General features: G+C 40.3%; 1 protein-coding gene across 1 annotated transcript; it reads left to right on the top strand.

Annotated features, from left to right (window-relative positions):
- The first annotated feature begins 6,963 nt into the window (after nt 1-6,963).
- On the top strand, nt 6,964-7,704 carry LOC113305783. Its single transcript, XM_026554786.1, has one exon. It carries the CDS (start codon nt 6,964-6,966, stop codon nt 7,702-7,704), a length of 741 nt encoding a protein of 246 aa, XP_026410571.1.
- Nucleotides 7,705-25,301: the final 17,597 nt, after the last annotated feature.

Consider the following 25,301-nt stretch of genomic DNA (forward strand, 5'->3'; position numbering starts at 1 on the left):
AGATGAACTAATAGGCCCTAACACACTATCACAAAAGCTCAAATGCAGGAGTGACAATTATGAATGGTGTCTACCAAATGTTTATTTTCCTTGTTCTTACTGGGAGAGAGAGGATTTCTGGGAGGAAGTGGATGATTTATCAGGATGGGCAACTGAGAATTGGTGTATGGCAGGGGATTTTAATGCCATAAGAAGGAGGAGAGAAAGGAACAACACTGGAGGGTCAAGAAGAAATATGAAAATTTTCAATGATTACATGGAGAAGCACAACATGGTGGATTTACCACTAAATGGAGGACAATATACTTGGAGTAATATGCATCCTGATCCACTGCTTTGTAGACTTGATAGATTTATAGTGTCTCCACAGTTTGAAAGTAAATTTCCACTCTTAACACAAATTGTACTCTCCAGGACATTATCAGATCATGCAGCAATACTTCTCACAACAACAAATGTCACAAGGCAAAAACCTCATTTCAGGGTAGAGAGCTTCTGGTTTAGCCATCCAGATTTCATCAGCAACCTAAAGATTTGGTGGGATACCTTACATTTCACAGGAACCCCAAGTTATATCATGTCAAAAAAGCTGCAAAATCTGAAATTTTTCTTGAAGAAATGAAGCAGAGAAACTTATGGACAAAATGAAACAAGGAAACATGAACTCATAAGATTGATTGATGACCACAATTCTCTAGAGGAAAATGGAGCTTTAACTGATCAATAATTCATAGAAAGAACTGAATGGAGAGCAAACCTCAAACAAATCAATCTGGATAATGCTAGGAAATGGTTGGCTAGAGCAAAAACTCAACATTTTGAAGAAGGAGATGATAACACGACTTATTTCCACACACTAGATAATGGGAGAAGAAGAATAAATGCAATACAAAAATTGGTAATCAACGGAGAAGACAACTTTTGTCAGGAGGATATAAAAGATGAAGTAACTAACTACTTCTGCAACTTATTTCAAGAATAACATACAGTGAGACCACAAATGAATCCTGATTTTTTTACAAAAATATCTGCAGAAGAGAGTATGGAGGTGGAAAAACCAATCATTGAAGAAGAGGCATGGATGATTATCAAGCAATTCAAAAATAACAAGTCTCCAGGACCTGATGGTTATAACATGGAGTTTTATAAGATTGCATGGGAGGTGATCAAAGTGGATTTCATGGCAGTTCTAAGAGAGTTTGAATCTGACATGAAGTTAGATTGGAGAACAAATGTTTCTTTCATAAGTTTGATTCCTAAAATAGAACAAGTTGGTTCTCCTAAGGATTTTAGACCAATCAGCTTAGTCAGCAACATATACAAAATTCTTTCAAAGATTCTCACTCAAAGATTCAAGAAGGTACTACCAAAACTAATCTCAGAGAATCAAGGGGCCTTCATAGCAGAAAAGCAAATTTTAGATGGCATTCTAATAGCAGGTGAGTTAATTGATTCAAGATTTAAATCAAAGAAACCTGGAATATTATGTAAGCTGGATATTCAAAAAGCTTTTGACAATGTTAGCTGGAACACCATTAGTCAGGTTATGCAATGTTCTGGATTTGGAGATAAATGGATCAAATGGATGGAATGGTGTGTGTGTTATGCACAACACTCAGTGTTGGTGAATGGAAGCTCAACATCAAGATTCAAGCCTCAGAAGGGTTTAAGACAAGGAGATTCATTATCCCCTTTTATCTTCATTCTTGTAGCTGAAATCTTCACAAAAATCATGAAGAATGCAGTACAACTAAATATGATTTCTGGATTTTTAATAAACTCAATTCAGATATCACATCACCAATATGCTGATGACACTTTGGTCTTCTTGAATGCCTCAGAAGAAGAAGCTGACAACCTAGTGATCATTTTACAAATTTTTGAAGCAATCACTGGCCTTAAGGTGAATTTTCAAAAAAGTTCAGTCATAAGTATTGGTGCAGACAACATGGTAGAATCAATGGCTGAAATCTTAAAGTGTAAAGTGGAGAATATTCCTCTAAAATACTTAGGAATTCCAGTGGGAGCTAAGTCTACAAACTCAGACATTTGGGATGCTGTCATTGAGAAGTTCCAAAAAAAGTTAGCTCTTTGGAAAAGGAAGTTCTTTTCAAAAGCAGGAAGAATTGTACTCATTAAAGCTACATTGTCAAGTCTTCCATTATATTATATGTCCATATTTCATTTGCTCGTGAAGGTGGAAAAGAAGCTCAACCAAATAATGAGGAACTTTCTATGGGGTGCAACTTCAAATAAAAGGAAAATCATTTGGGTTGCTTGGGAAAGATCATGCATACCTAAAGAAGCTGGAGGACTGGGCATCAGAAATCTAAGGCTCACCAACAAAGCTCTGCTTGCTAAATGGTCTTGGAGGTTCTCAAAGAGAAGAAACAACTTTGGAGAAGAATAATACAGGAAAAAATGCACACTAAATCTGAAGCTATATGGGCTAAACATACTAGTAAACCACAAGGAAGAGGAATGTGGAAGAATATTCAGAAACAAAGAGAAGTAATTGAGCAATTATCCATAATCAAAATCAGTAAAGGAAATGCAGTATCTTTTTGGGAAGGTATTTGGGATGGAACTTCAAATTTAAAAACAAGATTCCTTCTCATATATAAACTAGCTTCAGCAAAAAATGCTTCTGTCAGGGATATGATCAAAAATAATACATGGGATATAAAGCTTAGGAGAAATCTTCATCAACCAGAAATATCTCAGATGCTCCAGATGCTTGAGGTTCTAGGGGCTCCACCAATTCTAGAAGATGAAGAAGAAGATGAACTGATGTGCACTGCATCCGGAGGTTTCAACACCAAAACTTGTTATAAATGGCTCATACAACAACTTCCTGCTACACCAAATGATGTTCCTTTCTCTTGCATTTGGATTCAGTCTGTGCCACCTAAAGTACAATTTTTTTTATGTGGACTGCTGTTCAAAACTCCATTGCAACAACAGATAATCTAATGAGGAGGGGATGCCAGATTCAGAATGTAATGTGCTCTCTCTGTAATGCACATTCTGAAACAGTAAACCACCTGCTACTACATTGTGAGTATTCACACAAAGTCTGGATTTATTTATTAGGAGGCTATAACATCAAATGGGTTCAATCTGGGACTCTGAAAATGCAGCTACAAGCCTGGAAAAATAGAAGAGGAAGAAACAGAGGAAGAAAGGTATGGCCTTTGTTTATTTTTGCAATCTCTTGGGCACTATGGAATGAAAGGAATAACAGGGTTATGACAAGGTAAAGGCACAAGAATGAATCAGAAATAATCTTAGAGATTAAACAAATCATATATGTTTGGGGAGGTAAACAAAAGATATTCAAATTTTTTACTTTTCGGGACTTAATCACTCATTGGAAAGTGGTTTTGGACAGTAGATAATTTGCATCTGTGTAAATATTTTGGGGGCTCAGTTTACTGAGCTTTTTACCATTTTCTTAATACATCAACCTTTTAAAGTCAAAAAAAAAAAAAAAACTTACCATTTGAACAATCATATACTTAATCAAATTCTTATGAAAATCTGAAAAACTAAAAATTGGAACTTAAACGACAGATTTTTTATTGCCGATTTTGTCTCGAATATCTTTGGTTTCTCACAGGATTTTTTTTATACGTAGTTGCCATAAAGATGCTAATTTGACGCAAGGTTAAAAATGTCATTTAAACAGATTAAATATCCAATTCCGGGGAATTGGATTCTACTACATTCCTTTACGGGCGGAATTCAAAACACGGTTTTGGGGGGAATCAGATTACCTTGAAATTGAATTCTGAGATTAACAACTCTGTTCGGTTCAGAGAATTAGGCCGCTTACCCCGTAATTGGATTACCCCGTTCCCAATTTTTTGAACCGAACACGCTGTAAAAGAACATTCCAATAATATTAATGTTCTTTTGCCTTTCATCATAGCCTATAGTCAATTTTGAGTGCACATCTAACCTTCCAATGTTGTTGGATGGAGACCATTAAGTTGAATACTCACAAATCTAACGCCAATATAAAAAATAAACTTTAAGTAGAATACTGTACTCATACATTGGAGGTCTGGATATTTGGTACCATTTATCTTCCACCGTGCTAGTGTGTCAAAGTTACTCATCCTAAGAGCATATCCTATGGGTAGTCTCCAAATGGAGACTAACTCGCTCAAATGAATGACCACTCAATCAAACGAACAAGAGAACCCATTATGGGCAAATACAAAAAAAGACACTACGCAGGAGACAATGTCCCGTGCAAGTAAAAAAATTTGGAATTTTAATCAGACGGGGGTCTGTCTCCCGTTTGGAACTAAAAAACTTCTAAAATGGGGGACTGTTTCCCGTTTGGTGCAAAAATTTTGGCTACACGGGAGACAGTCCCCAGTGTAGCCCTATTTTTCCTTACGGGGGATAGTCCTACGTCTAGTGTTACACTCCCAACCACTAGTTCATCTGAACGAGTGCATGAACGGGTTTGGGGAAAAAGTGGGGTAAAGACTACCCGTAGAAGCCTCAAATTTTCTCAAATTGGTAGTGCACTCTTTCATTTTAAAGAGTGACACTACCTATAAGATTTGCTCTATGTAAAAGACCTCCTCCAAATGACTTGTTAACGATATACTAGTAATATATACGTTGTCTACTTCATCATATCAAAATTTTCCAAATGATCTACTTCATCATCAGTACCATGCAATTCTAATCGATAACTGGACGACAAATCATTTACGTAAAGAGATTTTTCAGATAATTTTACTTTCAGAATCATACTCCCATGCCAAATCCATAAATTGCGCACTCGATTAATCTTGGAAGGTTCGGTCATGAATTTGCGGTAAATAAGACTTAATCAATCCCATCTTAAACCTTGGGTCCAACATTTTGCTAATGCCATTATTCCACTGATCACAAGCTAATACTTTTCAAACTTCTGTACCATATCATTTGGCATTTCCCCTATCATATCAGTTTTAGATTTTTTCCATTTATCTAATGACAATTTAATTTCATAAATACTTGGGAAAACAAAGACTGGCTGTAGGATACTTTGTTCCAGAAAACATATTCTGACTCACATTGCTTCAAGCGAGTGAAACTTTTTGATCCGTAATATCAGTATTAAGCATCATATATGTAGATTCCATCTAGTATCACTGTCATTGACTTTTTGTACATGCAACGTTTAACTGATGGGTGTTTTTTCCAAAATTTTCATCTCATTTGGTGTTGCTTTCCAATAAGCAAAACTATCACGAATTAACTCAATAGACCCGGTAATCCCATCTAACCCATGCTTCACTATGATAGCTAATATGTGTGCATAACAACACATATGATAATTTATCCAAGACGAGTGTTACATAGAATCATTAGTGTTGTGGATTTAGTTTTTTTGGTTCTCCATTGGATACTGAAACAAGAGGGTATGAACCTGAAGTTTGTATCTCTGATGAAGATATTGATGATTGTCTTGATGAATGGAATTACAGTCTTATTGGTAGATAAGATTTTTCAAAACTTTCTATGGAAGATGCTGTGAAATCTCTGAAATCTCAATGGGTTCTAAAAGGTGGTTGTCAATTAATTCCTCTTGGTAAAGGGGTTTTTGTGATTAAGCTGGAAAATAAAGATGATAAACACCATGTTTGGTCTGGTTATTGGGAAGTTGAGAAGCAAAGTGTTAAGCTTAGAAATTGGGAACCAAATTTTAAGCCAGCAGATCAGAAAACTTCTACAACTTTTGTTTGGTTTCACTTACCTGGTCTGAGTATTGAGTACTGGAAGGAAAAGATTATTATGGATATTGGTAAAGCTCTGGGAAGACCTGTTAAGATAGATGATGTTACTCTAAAAAAACAAATTGGTTATTATGCTTGTGTCTTAGTGGAAGTGGATCTTTCTAAATCAATTCCTGAGAAGGTTTGGGTTAAAACTTAATATGGAGGTTTCTCTCAAAGAATTCAAATGCCTAAGGTTCCTAAATTCTGTAGTTAGTTGCATAGTTATTGGCCACTATGTAGCAGAATGCAGAAACGAGAAAAAAAAAACAGCTCAGAAAGAGGGAGTTAATAATGTAGATACTTCTGAGAGAAGAACTAGAAACAAGAATAAGAATAAAAAAGATACTTATATATCCATTCGTTTTGATATTTGTTACTTTGAAAAAGAGGATCAATCATCAGATGTTTTAATTACAACTACTCCAAGTTCAGTTACTCTAGAAGAAGGAGAAATTTCTTCTGGTAGATATGAAGTTCTTAAGGAAATGGAATCAATCCTTGACAATATAAAGGATTTCCCTCCTCTATAAGTTAGTAAGCTGCTGGAAATTTCTACATCCTCAAATACTAATACGGTAAAAGTTATTCCAGCAGTTAAAGAAATTATTCTTGAAGTAGCAAAAAAACCTGAGTTGCCAAAAGTTACAACAAGAAAACAAGCTGCTAAAAAGGGTGATTATGGGAAGAAGAGCCCTCCTCTTCAAAAACCTCCTTCTAAATGAGAATCTCTATTGGAATGTCAGGGGCTAAAGAGGACTTAAATCCAAAGACAAACATCTGAGGTTAGTTAAAAAATTTAGTCCATCTTTGGTTTGGATAGTTGAACCAAAAGTTAAAGCTAATTCAAAATATGTTAGAATGATGAGATGTTTAGGTATGAAAAGTAATTTGATTCATAATAGTGATTCTGAGAAGAAAGGAAACATATGGTTGTGTTGGAATGCCTCAATTGCTGATCCTAAAATCATTTCTATTAAAAGACAGTCTATAACAGTGGATGTTTGAGGAATTCTTGTTATAGGAGTTCATGGTGCAAACTTCACTCTGGATAGGAAGGCTTTGTGGCAAGAACTATAAGTAATAAGCTCTTATAATCTTCCATGGCTAGTGATAGGAGACTTTAGTGCAATCTTAAATACGGATGAGAAAAAAAGGAGGAAGGAATCCTTTAAAGTAAGATATGCTAGATTTCAACCATTGTATCAACTCATGTGAATTAATTTCTGCTCCAAAAACTAGTATTAAATTCTCTTGGTGTAATAACATAGCTGGTGTTAAGAGGATACTCTGCAATTTAGATAGAGCAGTATACAGTTCAAAGTGGTTGGACTTATACCCTAACTGGGAATATAATGTTGGAGCCATGGATGTGTCAGATCATGGACCTTTAACTGGAAAAAATAAAGATATATCTAAGCCACATAACATACCATTTAAAGATTTCAAGATATGGTCCACTCATGAAACATATATGCAAGTAGTTGAAGCTGAATGGAAAAAGGAGATACATGGTACTCCTATCTTTGTATATATGCAAAAACTTAAACTTCTAAAGGTAACTCTGAAGAAGTGGAATTGGGAAATCTTTGGAGATATAAACACTAAGATGATACAGGCTGACAAGAATGTTTTATCTGCTACCCTCTTATTTGATAGTAGTCCAGAAGACATTTATCTCTTGAACAAATTGGTGTCTGCTAGAGGGACTCAAGAAATTATTTCAGCTCAACAAAGGGAGTTCCTTCATCAAAAATCCAGAGTCAAATGGCTAAAATATGGTGCAGCTAACACAAGATTCTTCCATATAACTATGAAACTCAAGAATGCTCATAATAATATTTCTGAACTTGAGACAATTAATGGGTCATTAGTGGCTACTCACCATGAAATTTCTAAGGAACTAGTTAAATTCTCAAGCTAAATTTAAATATTCAGGGGTTAAGATGTCAGAGGGTATAATGAATGTAATTCCTGAGGTTCTTAGCAATGGAGATAGATATCTAATTGATTCAGTTCCTTCTGCTTCAGAAATAAAAGTTGCAATTTATGAACTGGATCCTGATAGCTCTCCAGGTCCAGATGGATTTGGTGATTGGTTCTATAGGAGATGCCGGGGAATCATTGGTACGGATGTTATAAAGGCCATTCAATACTGTTGGAGAAGGTGCTATATTCCTAATGGACGAAATTCCAATTTTCTAGTTTTGATACCCAAGGTGGAGAATTCTAAAAAGCCTCAACAATTTAGGCCAATTGGTTTAGCAAACTTCTTCTTCAAATTTTTTACCAAGATTCTAGGTATGAGGTTAAGTAGTATTTTGTGTGAGATTATATCTCCACAGCAAGGAGCTTTTATCAAGGGCAAATCCATTCAAGAACAGATAGTTTTTGCTTCAGAAATGGTTAATGAGTTAGACATTACTAGAAAAGGAGGGAATGTATCTATGAATATTGATATCACTCAAGCTTTTGATACCATTAGCTGGGAATTCTTATTTGAAGTATTGAGAAAACTAGGCTTTTCTGATATCTTTATTAAGTGGCTGGAAATATTATTCTCATCAGCAAGAATCTCTGTTTTGGTAAATGGGGGTCCAACAGGCTACTTCTCAACAAGCAGAGGACTTAGTCAGGGAGATCCTCTCTCCCCTATCTTGTTTATCATTGCAGAAGATGCTTTAAGTAGAGATTTAATAAGAATGGTGAATGAAAAGAAACTTGCCCCTATAGTGAACATAAATGGCATTTGTCCTACACATATCTTTTCTGTATCTGTTTTGTAATGGTGACAAGAGGAATATCAAGAGATTAATGAAGACCCTTACTGAATATCAAGAAGCCTCTGGTCAGGTAATTAGTTCAGTAAAAAGTAAATGTTTTGTTGGAGGCACCACTAATATCAGGAAAGAATCTATTGCCGAGGAATGTAATATGCAACTATCAACATTCCCAAATAAATATTTTGGAGTAATGTCATTTCCAGGAAGAGTTAAATCAAGTCATGTCTGGGGTATTGTTGAGCAATTACAATCTTATCTAGCTGGATGGAAAGGAAAGATGTTGCGCATTCCAAGAAAGATTGATCTTAATCAAAACAGTTCTCTGTAGCATCCTAGTTTATAACATGTCTATATATAGATGACCAAGGAATGTGCTTAAGGAATGTGAAAAAATTATTAGGAATTTCCTATGGTTTGGGGATCCAAATGTAAGGAAGATTTTTACTCTTAAATGAGACAATGTATGCTCACCTTTGGAAGAGGAGGATTGAGAATCAAAAGACTTGATATAATAAATAGATCACTACTTATGAAGCTGGCATGGAAGGTTCAACAAGGTGAAGAGGAGTGGTCTCTGTTCTTGTAAGCTATATTTAAGAAGAAAAATGGTGATTGTATATCATACTATAAGAAGTCATCAATTTGGCCAGGAATAAAGAGTGTAATGCATGAATTAGCTTCTCATTCAAGATGGATTGTAGGAGATGGTCAAAATATTGACATATGGGATGATGCATGGATTAAGGATATCCCATTAAGCACCATTTTCCCTAATAATGAATTCATTCAACAACATCAAAAAATGAAAGTCAGTTCTCTCTTGGTTGATGGAGTTTAGACCATTCCCACAGAATTTCTAGCTTTCTTTGAAGTCCAAGAATTACCTGTAGTAGATGGCTCAACAGACAAACAAATATGGAGTGGTACATATACAAGTAAGTTCAGTGTTTCCTCAGCTACTCAGTGCATAAGGAAAAAATTCCCAGTAATAAATGATTTCAAAAAGTTATGGCAAGCTTGTGTACATCCCACAGTTAAAGGTGTTATATGGAAATTAGCAAGAAACATTTGTGCAACTGATGAAAATCTGAAGAAAAAAGGATTACAAATAGCTTCCAGATGTTATATACGTAAAGATGAAGCATAAACTCTATATCATATGTTATGGAATTGTGAATTTAGTACCAATCTTTGGCTGCGGATGGGGAATGTCTTTAATTTCAGGAATCCTAGTTCTTTCCATGACATTCTTGGGATTGCAAAGCATAAAAGTTCAGTAGTTCAGGAACTCTGGATAGTAGTTTCTTTCACTATTTTGAGAAAGATCTGGTATTTTAGAAATAACCTGGTGTTTGAAGAAGAAGTTGATAGTTTGGACAAGATTAAACAAAGGATTGTATTCTTAACTGGCGAATGTGAATTCAGACTAAAAGGTTTCATGAAGAATGAGGATTATGAACTTCAAATTCTGAGTTTCTTTGGATTGAAGTACAGGAAAACTTACTCTGCAAAAGTAATGGAGGTACATTTCACCTTGCCAAACCCTCTGTTAGAGCATAGCTCGGTTGAACCCACCAAGCGTTGGTATGTCAAGTTTGGTTGTCATATTTATTTAAAGAGTCGCTTGATTATGTACTATAGCCAACTTCGTACAGGTTAGCTTGAAAGTATTAGGATATGAGACATTACAAGTATTTAGAAGACTTGAAGAAGTGAAGAAGTAAGAAGCTACAACGACAACATCATCCTTCAACTTGAGGTTAGCGATATTTGACTTGAACTGTTTCATTCCCTAACGTATCTTTCAAGTCGTGCATATTGAAAACAAAACTGCGAAGCATGAACACTCTAGTTGGACATAGTATTAAGGAATACAACACGAGGTTTATTTCTTAACCATTAAACTTTATAGATAAGACATCTACATAATGGTATAAATGCTATTGTGATTATGTATGGGTATGAGGTGAGGATTTCATCCTAGGAAACAATGTTTTACATGTGTTTCAAGGAAGTAAATTCATGAACTTGTTTTGTGAATCGAAAAGGAAATCGCCAGGCGTTATTGGTATTGTTATTCATTGCATATCTTGTGAACAACCAATATGTGTGATTAATATAACCGCTCATGATTTGTTTATGTTCTTGGTAAAACTATTCACAAATGCCTGACTTTTGTATTGGTATGACTTTTATTAGTGAAACTGATCTTAAGTAATCAGCTGAGATGGTATGATCGATTTAGTGTTATTGTTATGACCGACTCTGGGTAAAGGGGAACCGATCCTAGTAAGAGGTGCAACCTATCACAAAGGGGAATCGATCCTTGTATGATGTGCACCACATTTTTAGGCTAAGGGGAACCGATCTTATGGACATGTGCAACAAATACAAGTTAGATACCATAAATATGTGGGAACCGATCCTATGAATTGTGCAATCAGTCACAAGAAATCTCAACCCAATCCGAGCACGTTTTGTGTTTTTAACACAAAAAATTATCCAAAAATATCTTTTCGAATTTTCTATTATTCTAGAAATATTAGAGATACCGATAATATATTTGGTTAATGTGGAAACGTAAAAAGGATGTCAACATACTTTGAACATGTGCAGTAATATTTATCTTTAATTTTTCAAAGTTATTCCTTAATAGCTAAAGGAAGAAAATCTCGGGATCGAAACAAAAATAAGTTAAGAATATTTTATTTAAGGTTTTTAATTTTATTTTAGGAAAATGAGAAATAGTAATGTGCATTTACTAATTGAAGATTTTCTAAAGAGATTTTCGGTCATTATTTTGGACATAACATTTCCAGGAATTATAGAAACCGAATTTGGAATATATTGCATACATTGAGAATATTTTCGGTTTTGGAAATTCCTTGGTGTCCAAACTTCCTTGTCTATAAATACTTGAAGTTTGCATTTCTAGCAAACAAATCCTTCATGAGAACAAACTTCTTCGGTTGTGTTGTTACTGGTGAAGCCGCCTATTCGGAGAGGAGAGTAACCTAATTAGGCGAAATCTCTTATGGTCGCGCAGTTTAAAGTCTTCTTTGGGATTGATAAGCTCTACTTGTACCGTTGGTATGAAACTAGATAATTGCGATTTATCTTGTTTTTTCGATTGATTTGATTGACTAACGGTGGTTGAACTTTGATTGCACCTAATTTGTTTATGCTTGAGAATCTTCTCTTCTGATATAAGATTCACTCAAACTAGATCGAAGTTTCGACAGGGATATTTAGACTCTTTGTAGATCTAAAGATGTCTTGTGATAATCCGTTGTTAACAGACTCCGTTCTGCACGTGATTGATCACAAGAGATTCAAGTTGTTGCATGCATGTGTTTATTGAAGATCTAAGAAGATTTGAAGACAAAGAAAATATTGAAGATTTCTGATCTGGGGTTCATAATCTTTAGTGTGCACAATACTTGTTTCGGTATAGAGGATCCAACTATAATCGGTTTATCCTTGTGGTAGATTGGATTGATTAGTTGTGTAGATCGACATCAATACAATTCTTTGTGATTAAAAGTATTGATTGCAAAATCTTAACAATTACCTTTGGTAGTTGAGAATGAGATAGATCTAAGAACGTGACAAAGGAGTTTATTGAGATAAACAAAAGAGACTTTGTCGAACTCACATCATTTGGTTGAAGAGAGTTGCTACCAAAAAAATTTGTTCTTCCTTTACTGTTTGGAATACGAACCAAAGGAATTGTTCCAAGTATGTGACTTATTCATAAGTTGGAGGCGTGGGAATACAGACGGAACTAGGTGACCTATAGGTTTAGTTGCTTGGTCTCAACTATACGAAGTTGGTTTAATTTTGTGTAGAGGCTCAATCCTGAGAGTATTCAATTCTGGACAAGGTCCCCGGATTTTCTGCATTTGCGGTTTCCACGTTAACAAAATCTTGTTGTGTCATTTACTTTTTATTTCTGCATTATAATTGTTTTATTATAATTAAAGTAAATTACACAAATATTAATTCCTATTTACTTGACAAGCAATCCTATTGTGTTTGGTTAAGTCCGAACCTTTTTATCAAGTAAACATACTTCGTTATCGTATTGTCTCGATCTCGTATCCATAGACGATCACACGAAGTGTGAACCAATTAGTTGCATTGTCTCGACTCAGTTCATGGACAATCACTTTAGGAGAAAGGACTTATAGGTAGGAAAAGTTTTAGCTTGAGGTATATTTGAGTACCCTAGCCTTTTCACCCTCTAACTGTCCTTATTTGTTGTGATGGTGCATCTAAATGGAACCCAAGTATGGAAGGCTATGGTTTTGTTACAAGGAAAGGAATGAAATTCATGGTTGCAGTAGCAGGTTGTGTTGGGATAGCTACAAATTTTTATGCTGAAGTTATGGCCATAATCTGTGCAGGGGAGTGGGATGTACATAACAATCATCTACAAATATGCTTCAGATCAGATTCCAAAGCTGCTGTCTTAGCATTTAACAATAACAAGCTTCCTTGGTTTTTTACAACAAGATGGAATAAAGTTTGTGCTAAACTCAATAATTATGAAATTGAGCACAGTTATAAAGAAATAAATTTCAGTGCTGACAAGCTAGCAAAAAAAGGTAGTGGGAGTAATAAGAACCAGGGAAAAATTTATGCTGAGTATAGTACACTTAGCTTAGAATCCCCTCATAAGACCTACTATAGATTTTACTAGGCTTCATATGGAAGTCTATGCAATTTTGTTTTGATTTCAGTTTTGCCTTTTTGGCGATTTTGTAATCCTTTGCATTGATAATAGTTAATAAAAACAATTTTGATCGAGAAAAAAAAAGAATCATTAGTGTTGTAATTGTTTACAATAAGAGTAGATATTTTACCATTAATATTTAAATCTAGCAAACACTTCATCAACGCGCCTGCGAGGACTTCAATTGTGTGTTAGAATGACATATACATAAACCTAGCACAAACATAACCATGTATTAACATTGCTTTTACTGACTAGACTAGATTCGAGGCCAAGGTAATCATGTATATGAGCCAGGAAAACCATCCAACTAATTAATATAAAGAAAAAAAGATTATCCTTAACGATATGTGATGTCTACACATATATATGCGACCTTTGCAAGATCCACGAATCATCAATGAAATGAGATGTGATAATCATGTGTCCTTTCTTTTCTTTACTGGTAAATCCACGAATCATTAATGAAATGAGTTTTAGTAACCATGTTTTTTATTTTCTTTTTCTTTTTTACTAGTTCACATATCAGTAGCTAATGCAATTTTACCTTGATGGTTATCCAAAATTTCTACTGTTTTTGCCTTTTCTGTATCATAGATTTTGAGAATATCACTTTTGATTATATTCTGGCAAATCCCCTTAAATAATGGTTAGGGTACATTAGAATATCTTCTAAATCATTAATGCTCAACGATGGAAAGCGGATACTCATGTAGAATTATCATGTAAGCAAGCTCCCTTGTAACAACAGTTTGGTCAAAATTATGTGTGTAAAGTTGGCTTCTCCACATCATTTTTTCTATTTGTAGTGATTACTACTTTTCTTATGTCGGTTTATTTTTGGAGAAGACATCTTTTGATGTGTTCATAGAGATACTTAGTCCCATTAGAGTTTTTTCCCCATAACGCCTTATGGCTATCATTGCATACCGCTTTAATGTCCTCGTTTAATTTTTTTCCTGCAAAGTATTTCCGCACTTTAGACCTTGTCTTGCCTAAGTTTACATAGGAAGTTCACCTTGGTTATTATTGCATTGACCCTAATCATGGAAAGACATATATTAAATTCATCGATGAACAATGATACAATTGATTACAATATGATAACCACAACAAAAGAAAGTGATAGTTAAGAGTCACAAGACCGCGTGCAAATTTTAGTCAAATTCCAAGCATCAGTGCTGAACCTACTAATAATCCTTCTGTTTGAGGGTGAAAACGGTTTCTGCTGATTTCGGTAATTTCGGGTGTGTGAGTGAGAAACGAGTCTAAACCCTAAACAATGTAGTGCAAGGGAGTACTTTAGATTCAAGAGATCAATCTGTACAAATCTGGCCTAAACCAAGAAATGGCCGTTCCAGACTTGCTTCGGTCACAAAGAGGAGAAGAAAGGTTGGTTTTTGGGAGGGAAGCGAAGAGAGTGTTGAGACCAGAGTAGTTGATCCTGGAAGAGTAGTTGTTTTGTGACTTGTATCAGAAAGTGGGAAGCTAACATATGGGAAAGCTAGCAAACGTTTTCTGAGTGTTGTATGCTCCTGACCAGAACTTGTTGTTCGGTGGAAATAGGTAATACCTATTTATACAAGTCGAAGTGAAACGTACTCTGGTATCGTAAGAAATAGAAAACGGATGAGTAAATGGGAGGAGGTGGTAACCGGTAACGCCTGGAATTGATATTCCATAAAAGAAAGCGTTTTACCATTAGTCCCTTTATTTACTAACCGCCTCATCCTTATGACACTGTCTTGTAACGGGCGTAGTGTACGCCGCACGCTGTAAACCGCCAAACCAATACCCAATGAGCATCCCCCAGTTTGTGACATGTGTTGATGTCTCGAGCGTGGAAAACATGTAGCATCTTGTTGTTGTTTGGAAAGTTGAGATTGGGAGACTTTCCGGCTCGGTGGTGACCTTCGACGGTCGAGATTATGCATCTTGAGAGGAAGGGTAGCCGTTGATTATTACAACCCTTCGTTTGGTAGCTAGTGGCATGAAAGCATGGCCGACATGGCTTTAATATGGCCTAGTTTAGGCGTGGCCAAAAGCTAGGTTTTGGCATTGTTTGGGCGCGACCAAAACTAGGGCTTGGCGTCGAGCCAAAAGGTTTCCCTGCGTTAGCTGGTAACCTTGGACGGATAAGATCTGCGTCTTAGATGGAAATGTGTTCGTCGATTATTGCAAACCTTCATTTTGGAATCCGTGAAGGGAAGGCCGGCATGGTATGGTTTAGGCGCAGCAAGGTGGCTAGCACGGCATGCCATTGGCACATATGGCATGGTCGGCATGCCTTGGTGCGGTTTTGGCGTTGGGCCAAAGGTTACCATGCGTTGGTTGGTGACCTTGGACGACTAAGATTTGCATCTAAGATGGAAGGGTGGTCGTTGATTGTCGCACGCCTTCTTTTTGGCAGCCGTGAGGGGAAGGCCGGCATGGTATGGTTTAGGCGTGGCAAGGTGGCTGACACGGCATGCCATTGGCACATGTGGCATGGTCGGCATGCCTTGGTGCGGTAAGGCGTAGCCAAAACTAGGGTTTTGGCGTTGGGCCAAAGGTTACCATGCGTTGGTTGGTGACCTTGGAAGGTTAAGATTTGAATCTAAGATGGAAGGGTGGCCATTGATTGTCGCACGCCTTCGTTTTGGCAGCCGTGAGGGGAAGGCCCGCATGGTATGGTTTAGGCGCGTCAAATTGGCTGGCACGGCATGCCATTGACACATGTGGCATGGTCGGCATGCCTTGGAGCGGTTTAGGCGTGGCCAAAACTAGGGTTTGACGTTGGGCCAAAGGTTACCATGCATTGGTTGGTGACCTTGGACGGTTAAGATTTGCATCTAAGATGGAAGGGTGACCATTGATTGTCGCACGCCTTCGTTTTGGCAGCCGTAAAGGGAAGGCCGGCATAGTATGGTTTAGGCGCGACAAGGTGGCTGGCACGTCATGCCGTTGGAACATGTGGCATGGTTGGCATGCCTTGGCGCGGTTTAGGCGTGTCCAAACCTAGGGTTATAGCGTTGGGACAAAGGTTACCATGTGTTGGCTGGCGACCTTGGACGGCTAAGATTTGCATCTAAGATGGAAGGGTGGTCGTTGATTGTCGCACGCCTTCATTTTGGCAGCCGTAAAGGGAAGGCCAGCATGGTATGGTTTAGGCGCGGGAAGGTGGCTGGAACGGCATGCCATTGGCAGATGTGGCATGGTCGGCATGCCTTGGCGCGGTTTAGGCGTGGCCAAAACTAGGGTTTTGGCGTTGGGCCAAAGGTTACCATGCGTTGGCAGGCGACCTTGGACGGCTAACATCTGCATCTCAGATGGAAGGGTGGTCGTTGATTGTTGCAACCCTTCGTTTTGGCAGCCAGCGACATGTAGCGGGGCCGGCATAGCTTTGGCATGGAATCGTGGCTGGCATGGTTGGCATGCCTTGGCGCGGAGGTGTGGATGGCACTGCATGCCATTGGCACATGTGGTGCGGCTGGCATGGTTTGCATGCCTTGGCGCGGAGACGTGGGTGGCATGGTTTTCCATTGGCACGGTGGTGCGGCTGGCATGGTTGGCATGCTTTGGCGCGGAGACGTGGCTGGCATGGTTAGCCATTGGCACGGTGGTGCGGCTGGTATGGTTGGCATGCCTTGAGGCGGAGATGTGGCTGGCACATGCCATTGGCACATGCGGATGGCATGGTTGGCATGCCTTGGCGCGGAGACGTGGCTGGCATGGTTTTCCATTGGAACGGTGGTGTAAGAATTTAGGGTTTGGTGTACGAAGGTGATGTCGGTCAATACTAAAGGTTTTACTGTGGAACATGACACATATATATATGTATAAAAAAGGTACCCTGGTAATTCTTACGTAGCCGTGTTGAATGATTCAATAAATGCGCTAGTGGTTCTAGTGACGTCATGTCAGATGTAAGGTTTTACGATTTTAACCCTAAGCTAAAAACCACCATAAACATTAAGTCCCCTGCTTAGCTCAGAACAAGAGAATTGTTGCGAGGTAAGCATAAGATGGTGACAGGCGAGGACAAAATCGAAATGACAAGTCGTGAAAAGATGGTCAAGAAGACCCGACTAACCTTTTTCGAGAGGTAAGGAGAGTTCGTGATTCTCGTGTTGGCGGCCTTGCATAGATTCTACTTGTGGTATTGCTGGATAGACCGTGAAGTGGTGATATGTAGATTGTTGGCTTGGAATGGGAGCCGCGGGCGTTGGTCGGCTTGGAATGGGAGCCGCAGGCGTTGGTCGGCTTGGAATGGATGAAAATGGCTTCAGTACGCAGAATGGTGTAAACTGGTTTCAGAACTTCGTCTACCAAACCATGGTGATGACGCTGAAACTTCGGTTATCAAATGGTAGTGATGGCGCCTGGCAACTTTGTCGAAATCAGGGTTTGGGATGCCGAAACCCTAATTAGCGCTCCTTACTAAAATCGTTGTAGAATTCTTGTACGAACTCGGATTTTAACGGTCCTCCCCTGTATCTGACCGGAAAAGAATTTCCTATCTCCTTACGTGGGATAATTTAGGTTTTGAGCTCGTTTAGGAGGTGAAAACGGCCCGACAGTGAAACTCATGAAGAATTCAGGAGGGATGTTGCGGGCCCGGGGTAGTATAGTCGCGCCGAGTCATCTGTTCCTGTTCATGGAGCAAGAAGGGAACTTTATTCTGTGCAAAAATCTAGAAACTCCGTCCGTATGAAAAGAGGTATTGACCTTCTTTTGTTTTATGTTGCTCGTTTGTATCCGCGCTTTCATCTGCAGTGTCTCTCCAGTGGATTCCAAAATTTACCAAACTCCATTGCATTCTTGGGACGTAATGCTAGGCAACGATCATGTCAGGGTTAATCTTTGAGATTATGGTTACGGTGTCGGTCCATCCTCGGCTTTAGGTTGTTCAGTGCCTGGACCTTTGGAATCCTCGGCTTTAGGTTGTTCGTCTGTATCCGCGCTTTCTTCTGCGGTGTCTCTCCAGTGGATTCCAAAATTTACCAAACTCCATTGCATTCTTGGGATGTATGGATGGAATATATGCTCGGCAAAGATCATGTCAGGGTTAATCTTGGAGATTTTGGTTACGGTGTCGGTCCATCCTCGGCTTTAAGTTGTTCAGTGCCTGGACCTTCTGATCGTGATGATGATGTGCTGTCAATGCTTGTATGGTCGAAAACTTCTGGCACCCAGAGATGAAATAGGGAGACGTTTCGTTGTCGATGTGCTGCTGTCAAGTCTTCAAGGATTTTGTTCCAAGCGACATCCTTCGAACCATCTTCTGAATCTTGGACTATCATATGGAATGAGATGTGGTAAGAAGTCCCCGGTTATACTTAGGTTTGATCCGATGGCATGGATAAATATGTGAATGTATCTTTGTGGCGTGCTCTTGAAGTCTTCGATGTACATGTACGGCTTCGTGTTGAGAAATTCTTGCGGCTCTTGAAACTTCGATAGTGATGATGTTGAAATCAGAAATCACCTGGTTGAGGGGAGTGAAAGCATCTCATGCTGTTATTCCCCATGTATATCCTATTTTCATTGCATCGCCTTGAATCCACGTCCACGCGATTTGATAAGCTTATCGTACTCTTATGGATGTGACGCTGGGATGCTCAGGATATCGCATGGACGAAATATTCTGGATAGCAAAGATGTAAGAATGAGAGAGTTATGTTTTTTTTTTTATCATGGCTCCCTCTGTTTCTTCAAGAAAATGTTTCAGCCGCGTCTCTGGAGTTATCTCATGAGTCTTTGATGGACGTCGATGGACTGCGAAGAGAAGTCCCCAATCGCATTTTTCTTCAGTTTCTGAAGTTGTTTTCCTTTGAGCAGGCTTGGGATCCTCCACGGCCTCGTAAAGTGTTGAAGGCGTCTTCTAGACAGAGAGGTGATGAAATTCTTGCGCTGCACCCTTGAAGAGTAGATGACCTTGTTGCGGCTATGGCCTTTTTGTTGACTATGTCTTCTGAGCTTTTAAAGTGAAGGGATTCCGTGTATATCCTCAGTCCTCAAGTATGGTTTACATGTTTCCATCTTTGTAGTGATTGCTGCTGTGGTGAATCTCTGGCTGGTATCAACAAATGAGCGGCAACAATTCTTGGTAACAGATGTAATCAAAAGAGACTACATTGTTGTGGTAACAAAGTAGGTTGGCCGGAATTGTATGGGCATCCGTGGAAGTAAAAGGATTGACTGGAGTTGTACAGGCATCCGTGGAAGTAAAAGGATTGGCTGGATGCGTAAGCGAGCAAACTGTCCATGACTACGAAGATTGGTTGGCTGTGATCATGATCCTTGACATGGGGAGCGTGGTGGTACGACCATTTGCAGGAAGAAGCGTCGTTGAAGCAGCTTCGGCTCTTGGAGAAGATGTTGAAACTTAAGAAGCCGAACGCTGAAGCCTCGTCTTCGGATCCTAGAGAAGCTTATGGAGAGAACGCTGAAATGGAGCGGCTGCTTGAGCGAGCATTCAAGCGGAGCGGCTGTAGGAGTGATCGTTGAAGTGGAGTCGCTGCTGGAGGATGTTGAAGCGGAGCGGCTGCGTTAATCAGTGTGCTGTCAAACTGGACACCCTTCAAGCGAACAATGGTTAGAAGTCCCCAGTTCCATCTATCAATCGTGCTTTCCAGGAGAGGTTGGGGTTTGAGAACGACTTCTCTGGTTAGAAACAGCTGCTTTCCTGATGCAGTGCGGTTGAGGGATGCAAATATGCCTTGACGTTGCGCCTTGGGGAAATATATAATCCCATATAAATGTTTCATCATAGACTGCACGATTTTGCGGGCGAAGTCCCCAGAAATCATGCATCTCCTGACAGGGAAAAAAGTCTTTGTGAACTCAGGGGGGTTTCTGATTTTTCTTTGCTTCGATTTTGGAGAAGTCATTCCTGATCTTCTCGTATAATGAAATTAGATTGCTGATTCCCTTCTACTGGGGTTTCAAGAGCAACATTGGAAGGATGCAAGCTGCGGGCGAGGAAGATGCAAGCTGCTGTAAAGATGCAAGCTGTTAGCGCTAGAACTGATGCAAGCTGCTGGCGCTGGAAAGATGCAAGCTGCTGTAAAGATGCAAGCTGTTAGCGCTGAAAGGATGCAAGCTGCTGGCGCTGGAAATATGCAAGTTAGCGCTGGATCGGCTTGGAATGGGCGCTGGCTTGGCGTGAACGCTGGCTTGGATTTGGTATGGCGCGGACTGTCGTCCGGGCATGGCGCGGACTGCTGGCTTGGCACGGTGCTGGCTTGGCGTGGCGCGGACTTGTTCTTGCAGGCCCAGTTGTCTCTTTCCATACGTATCTCAAATAGTAAATCATTTCCTTATTAAAATTCCAAAAGTGTTATGCATATGAAAGGGGTTGGCTTTCCTTTTTATCTCGTATCTTTGTTCTCACGTCCTGGTGTTAGCGGTATCAACAAAGTGGGCAAGCATATTCCAGCTATGTACTCTAGCGTTTCTCTTTCAATTTGTTTTCTTGTTTTCTTGTGTTGGTGCAAACCCTAGACATAGGTATGCCTTCCATAAATCTGTAGAAATATTGTTCTTCTGAACTAGTGTAAACCCTAGCCGTGGGTATGCCTTTCATAAACTCATAGAAACACTTCGTCATAAACAATTCCTCTCTGAATATCACCGTAGTACCGTCGGCTACCTCATGAATAGTGACGGGTAATCATTATTATGCAAAGTAGGCACGTATGGGTAGGTGACTGTTTTTTTTTTGAAAGGCAAACAAAGCGCTTGGTTTATGGTTTTTGATTTTCTGGATTTTTGGGTTGATAGAAAAGTATTACCCCCGAGGGTTTTGGAATATTATTTGGAATAAACTGTTTTAGAATATTGATGTTTTTGCTTATGAATATAAGTAGCATGAGTACCCCAGGGAAGTCATGGAATTGTGAATGTTGTGCGATAGTAGAAAGCATGAAACACGGGAAAAATATGGCTATGGGTTTTTTATCTCCCCTGTGAAGATTTGAAGTAGTAGACCATGTTTTTTGTCTAGTAAGACTTACTCGGTTTTTCAGATCTCCTGATGAAAAGGAATCTCCCGGGTGTAAGACTGAGTTTTGTGGGAAGCACCCCCGTGACTTTCGAAAGTCCCAAGTCATCCCTTGTCGTGTCATGACTGGTAACCTGGCCGTCCGGTAACTGAGCCGTCGACCCCTGGGCGGGTCGTTTGGATTCTACCGTCCTGACGTCTGGGTCGAAATATGAGATCGATGATTCAAAGTTGACATTGTAACCGAGATATCAATCTCCCACTGTGGTCACCAATTGTTTGAGGGTGAAAACGATTTCTGCTGATTTCAGTAATTTCGGGTGTGTGGGTGAGAAACAAGTCTAAACCCTAAACAATGTACTGCAAGGGAGTACTTTAGATTCAAGAGATCAATCTGTACAAATCCGGCCTAAACCAAGAAACGGCCGTTCCATACTTGCTTCGGTTACAAAGAGGAGAAGAAGGGTTGGTTTTGGGAGGGAAGCGGAGAGAGTGTTGAGACCAGAATAGTTGATCCTGGAAGAGTAGTTGTTTTGTGACTTGTATCAGAAAGTGGGAAGCTAACAGATGGGAAAGCTAGTAAACGTTTTCTGAGTGTTGTATGCTCCTGACCAGAACTTGTTTTTCGGTGGAAATAGGTAAGACCTATTTATACAAGTCGAAGTGAAACGTACTCTGGTCTAGTAAGAAATGGAAAACGGATGAGTAAATGGGAGGAGGTGGTAACCGGTAACGCCTGGAATTTATGTTCCATAAAATAAAGCGTTTTACCATTACTCCCTGTATTTACTAACCGCCTCATCCTTATGACAATGTCTTGTAACGGGCGTAGTATATGCTGCACGCTGTAAACCACCAAACCAATACCCAATGAGCATCCCCCATTTTGTGACATGTGTTGATGTCTCGAGTGTTTTCGTGGAAAACATGTAGCATGTTGATGTTGTTTGGCAAGTTGAGCTTGGGAGACTTGCCGGCTCGGTGGTGACCTTCGACGTTCGAGATTTTGCATCTTGAGAGGAAGGGTAGCCGTTGATTATTGCAACCCTTCGTTTGGTATCCAGTGGCATGAAAGCATGGCCGGCATGGATTTAATATGGCCAAGTTTAGGCGTGGCCAAAAGCTAGGGTTTTGGCATTGTTTGGGCACGACCAAAACTAGGGCTTGGCGTCGAGCCAAAAGGTTTCCCTGCGTTAGCTGGTAACCTTGGACGGCTAAGATCCGCGTCTTAGATGGAAATGTGGCCGTCGATTGTTGCAAGCCTTCGTTTTGGAAGCCGTGAAGGGAAGGCCGACATGGTATGGTTTAGGCGCAGCAAGGTGGCTGGCACGGCATGCCATTGGCACATGTGGCATGGTCGGCATGCTTTAGCGCGGTTTAGGCGTGGCCAAAACTAGGGTTTTGGCGTTGGGCCATAGGTTACGATGCGTTGGTTGGTGACCTTGGACGACTAAGATTTGCATCTAAGATGGAAGGGTGGTCGTTGATTGTCGCACACCTTCGTTTTGGCAACCGTGAGGGGAAGGCCGGCATGGTATGGTTTAGGCGCGGCAAGGTTGCTGGCACGGCATGCCATTGGCACACGTGGAATGGTCGGCATGCCTTGGCGCGATTTAGGCGTGACCAAAACTAGGGTTTTAACGTTGGGCCAAAGGTTACCATGCGTTGGTTGGTGACCTTGGACGGTTAAGATTTACATCTAAGATGGAAGGGTGGCCATTGATTGTCGCAAGCCTTCGTTTTGGCATCCGTGAGGGGAAAGCCCGCATGGTATGGTTTAGGCGCGGTAAGGTGGCTGGCACGTCATGCCATTAGCACATGTGGCATGGACGGCATGCCTTGGCGCGGTTTAGGAGTGGCCAAAACTAAGGTTTTGGCGTTGGGCCAAAGATTACCATGCGTTGGTTGGTGAACTTGGACGGCTAAGATTTGCATCTAAGATGAAAGGGTGGTCGTTGATTGTCGCACGCCTTCGTTTTGGCAGCCGTGTGGGGAAGGCCGACATGGTATGGTTTAGGCGTGGCAAGGTGGCTGGCACGGCATGCTATTGGCGCATGTGGCATGGTCGGCATGCCTTGGCACGGTTTAGGCTTGGCCAAAACTAGGGTTTTGGCGTTGGGCCAAAGGTTACCATGCATTGGTTGGTGACCTTGGACGGTTAAGATTTGCATCTAAGATGGAAGGGTCGCCGTTGATTGTCGCACACCTTCGTTTTGGCAGCCGTAAATGGAAGGCCGGCATAGTATGGTTTAGGCGCGGCAAGGTGTCTGGCACGGCATGCCATTGGCACATGTGGCATGGTCGGCACGCCTTGGCGCGGTTTAGGCGTCGCCAAAACTAGGGTTTTGGCGTTGGGCCAAAGGTTACCATGCGTTTGCTGGCGACCTTGGACGGTTAAGATTTGCATCTAAGATGGAAGGGTGGCCATTGATTGTCGCACGCCTTCGTTTTGGCAGCCGTGATTGGAAGGCCCGCATGGTATGGTTAAGGCGAGGCAAGGTGTCTGGCACGGCATGCCATTGGCTCATGTGGCATGGTCGGCATGCCTTGGCGCAGTTTAGGTGTGGCAAAAACTAGGGTTTTGGCGTTGGGCCAAAGGTTACCATGCGTTGGTTGGTGACCTTGGACGACAAAGATTTGCATCTAAGATGAAAGGGTGGTCGTTGATTGTCGCACGCCTTCGTTTTTGCAGCCGTGAGGGGAAGGCGGGTATGCTATGGTTTAGGCGTGGCAAGGTGGCTGGCACGGCATGCCATTGGCACATGTGGCATGGTCGACATGCCTTGGCGCGGTATAGGCGTGGCCGAAACTAGGTTTTTGGCGTTGGGCCAAAGGTTACCGTATTTTGGTTGGTGACCTTGGACGGTTAAGATTTGCATCTAAGATGGAAGTGTGGACGTTGATTGACGCACGCCTTCGTTTTGGCAGCCGTAAAGGGAAGGCCGACATGGTATGGTTTAGGGGCGGCAAGGTGGCTGGCACAACATGCCATTAGCATATGTGGCATGGTCGGCATGCCTTGGCGCGGTTTAGGCGTGGCCAAAGGTTACCATGTGTTGGCTGACGACCTTGGACGGCTAAGATTTGCATCTAAGATGGAAGGGTGGTCGTTGATTGTTGCACGCCTTCGTATTGGCAGCTGTAAAGGGAAGGCCGGCATGGTATGGTTTAGGCGCGGCAAGGTGGCTGGTGTTGAAGCAAAATTAATCACCCCAACAATCTTCGAGATTTGTGTGTGTTGATCGAATCTCCACCGTTGCTTTATTTCTCCAGAGATGTTGATGAAAAATGAGGGGGTACCTGCAAAGACACTCCGATGCTTAAGTCAGAGAGAGCTCTAGACAGGGTTTTTTTAGAAGAGAAAAGTAATTCTGATTGTGTCCTTTGAGTTGATTTTCAACCTCTATTTATAGGCAGAAATCAAATCAAGCTGTTAAGATTTGTGGTTATCCCAAATAACCACCTAGATTCATCCTTATCCCATAAGATTTGTGACTATCTTCTATAACCACCTGTATTCATCCTTATCTCATAAGATTTGTGGTTATCTTTAACAACCACCTGGATTTGTATCTATCCTCACAAGATTTATGAAAATCTCAAAAGATCCATGTTTATCTCTTTGAGATTTGAACTAATCTCAAACTGGTTTCCATAACAAACCATTGGGCCACAAAATAAACCCAATTGGGCTTCCATAATAAGCCCGACGGGTTCAGGATTCCTTAATAAGTCCGGTTGGGCTTCTTTAATAAGTTATTTTTGTCTCCTTTTATAAACAACTGGGCTTCTACAATAAACCCAGCTGGGCTTCCTTAATAAGCCATTTTTGGCTTCTTTACTAAACCACTGGGTTTCCTTAATAAACCCAGTTGGGCTCTTTAATAAGCCAATTATGATTTCTTTACTAAACCACTGGATTTCCTTTATAAACCCAGTTGGGATTCTTTAATAAGCCATTTATGGTTTCTTTACTAAACCACTGGGTTTCCTTAATAAACTCCGTTGGGCTTCTTTAA

Source organism: Papaver somniferum, chromosome 8 (genome assembly GCF_003573695.1).
Source record: "Papaver somniferum cultivar HN1 chromosome 8, ASM357369v1, whole genome shotgun sequence".
Taxonomy (NCBI): domain Eukaryota; kingdom Viridiplantae; phylum Streptophyta; class Magnoliopsida; order Ranunculales; family Papaveraceae; genus Papaver; species Papaver somniferum.

What these genes read in the sequence shown, in the direction of transcription:
- LOC113305783 (XM_026554786.1), top strand. Translation starts at nt 6,964, where the DNA reads ATGCTAGATTTCAACCATTGTATCAACTCATGTGAATTAATTTCTGCT.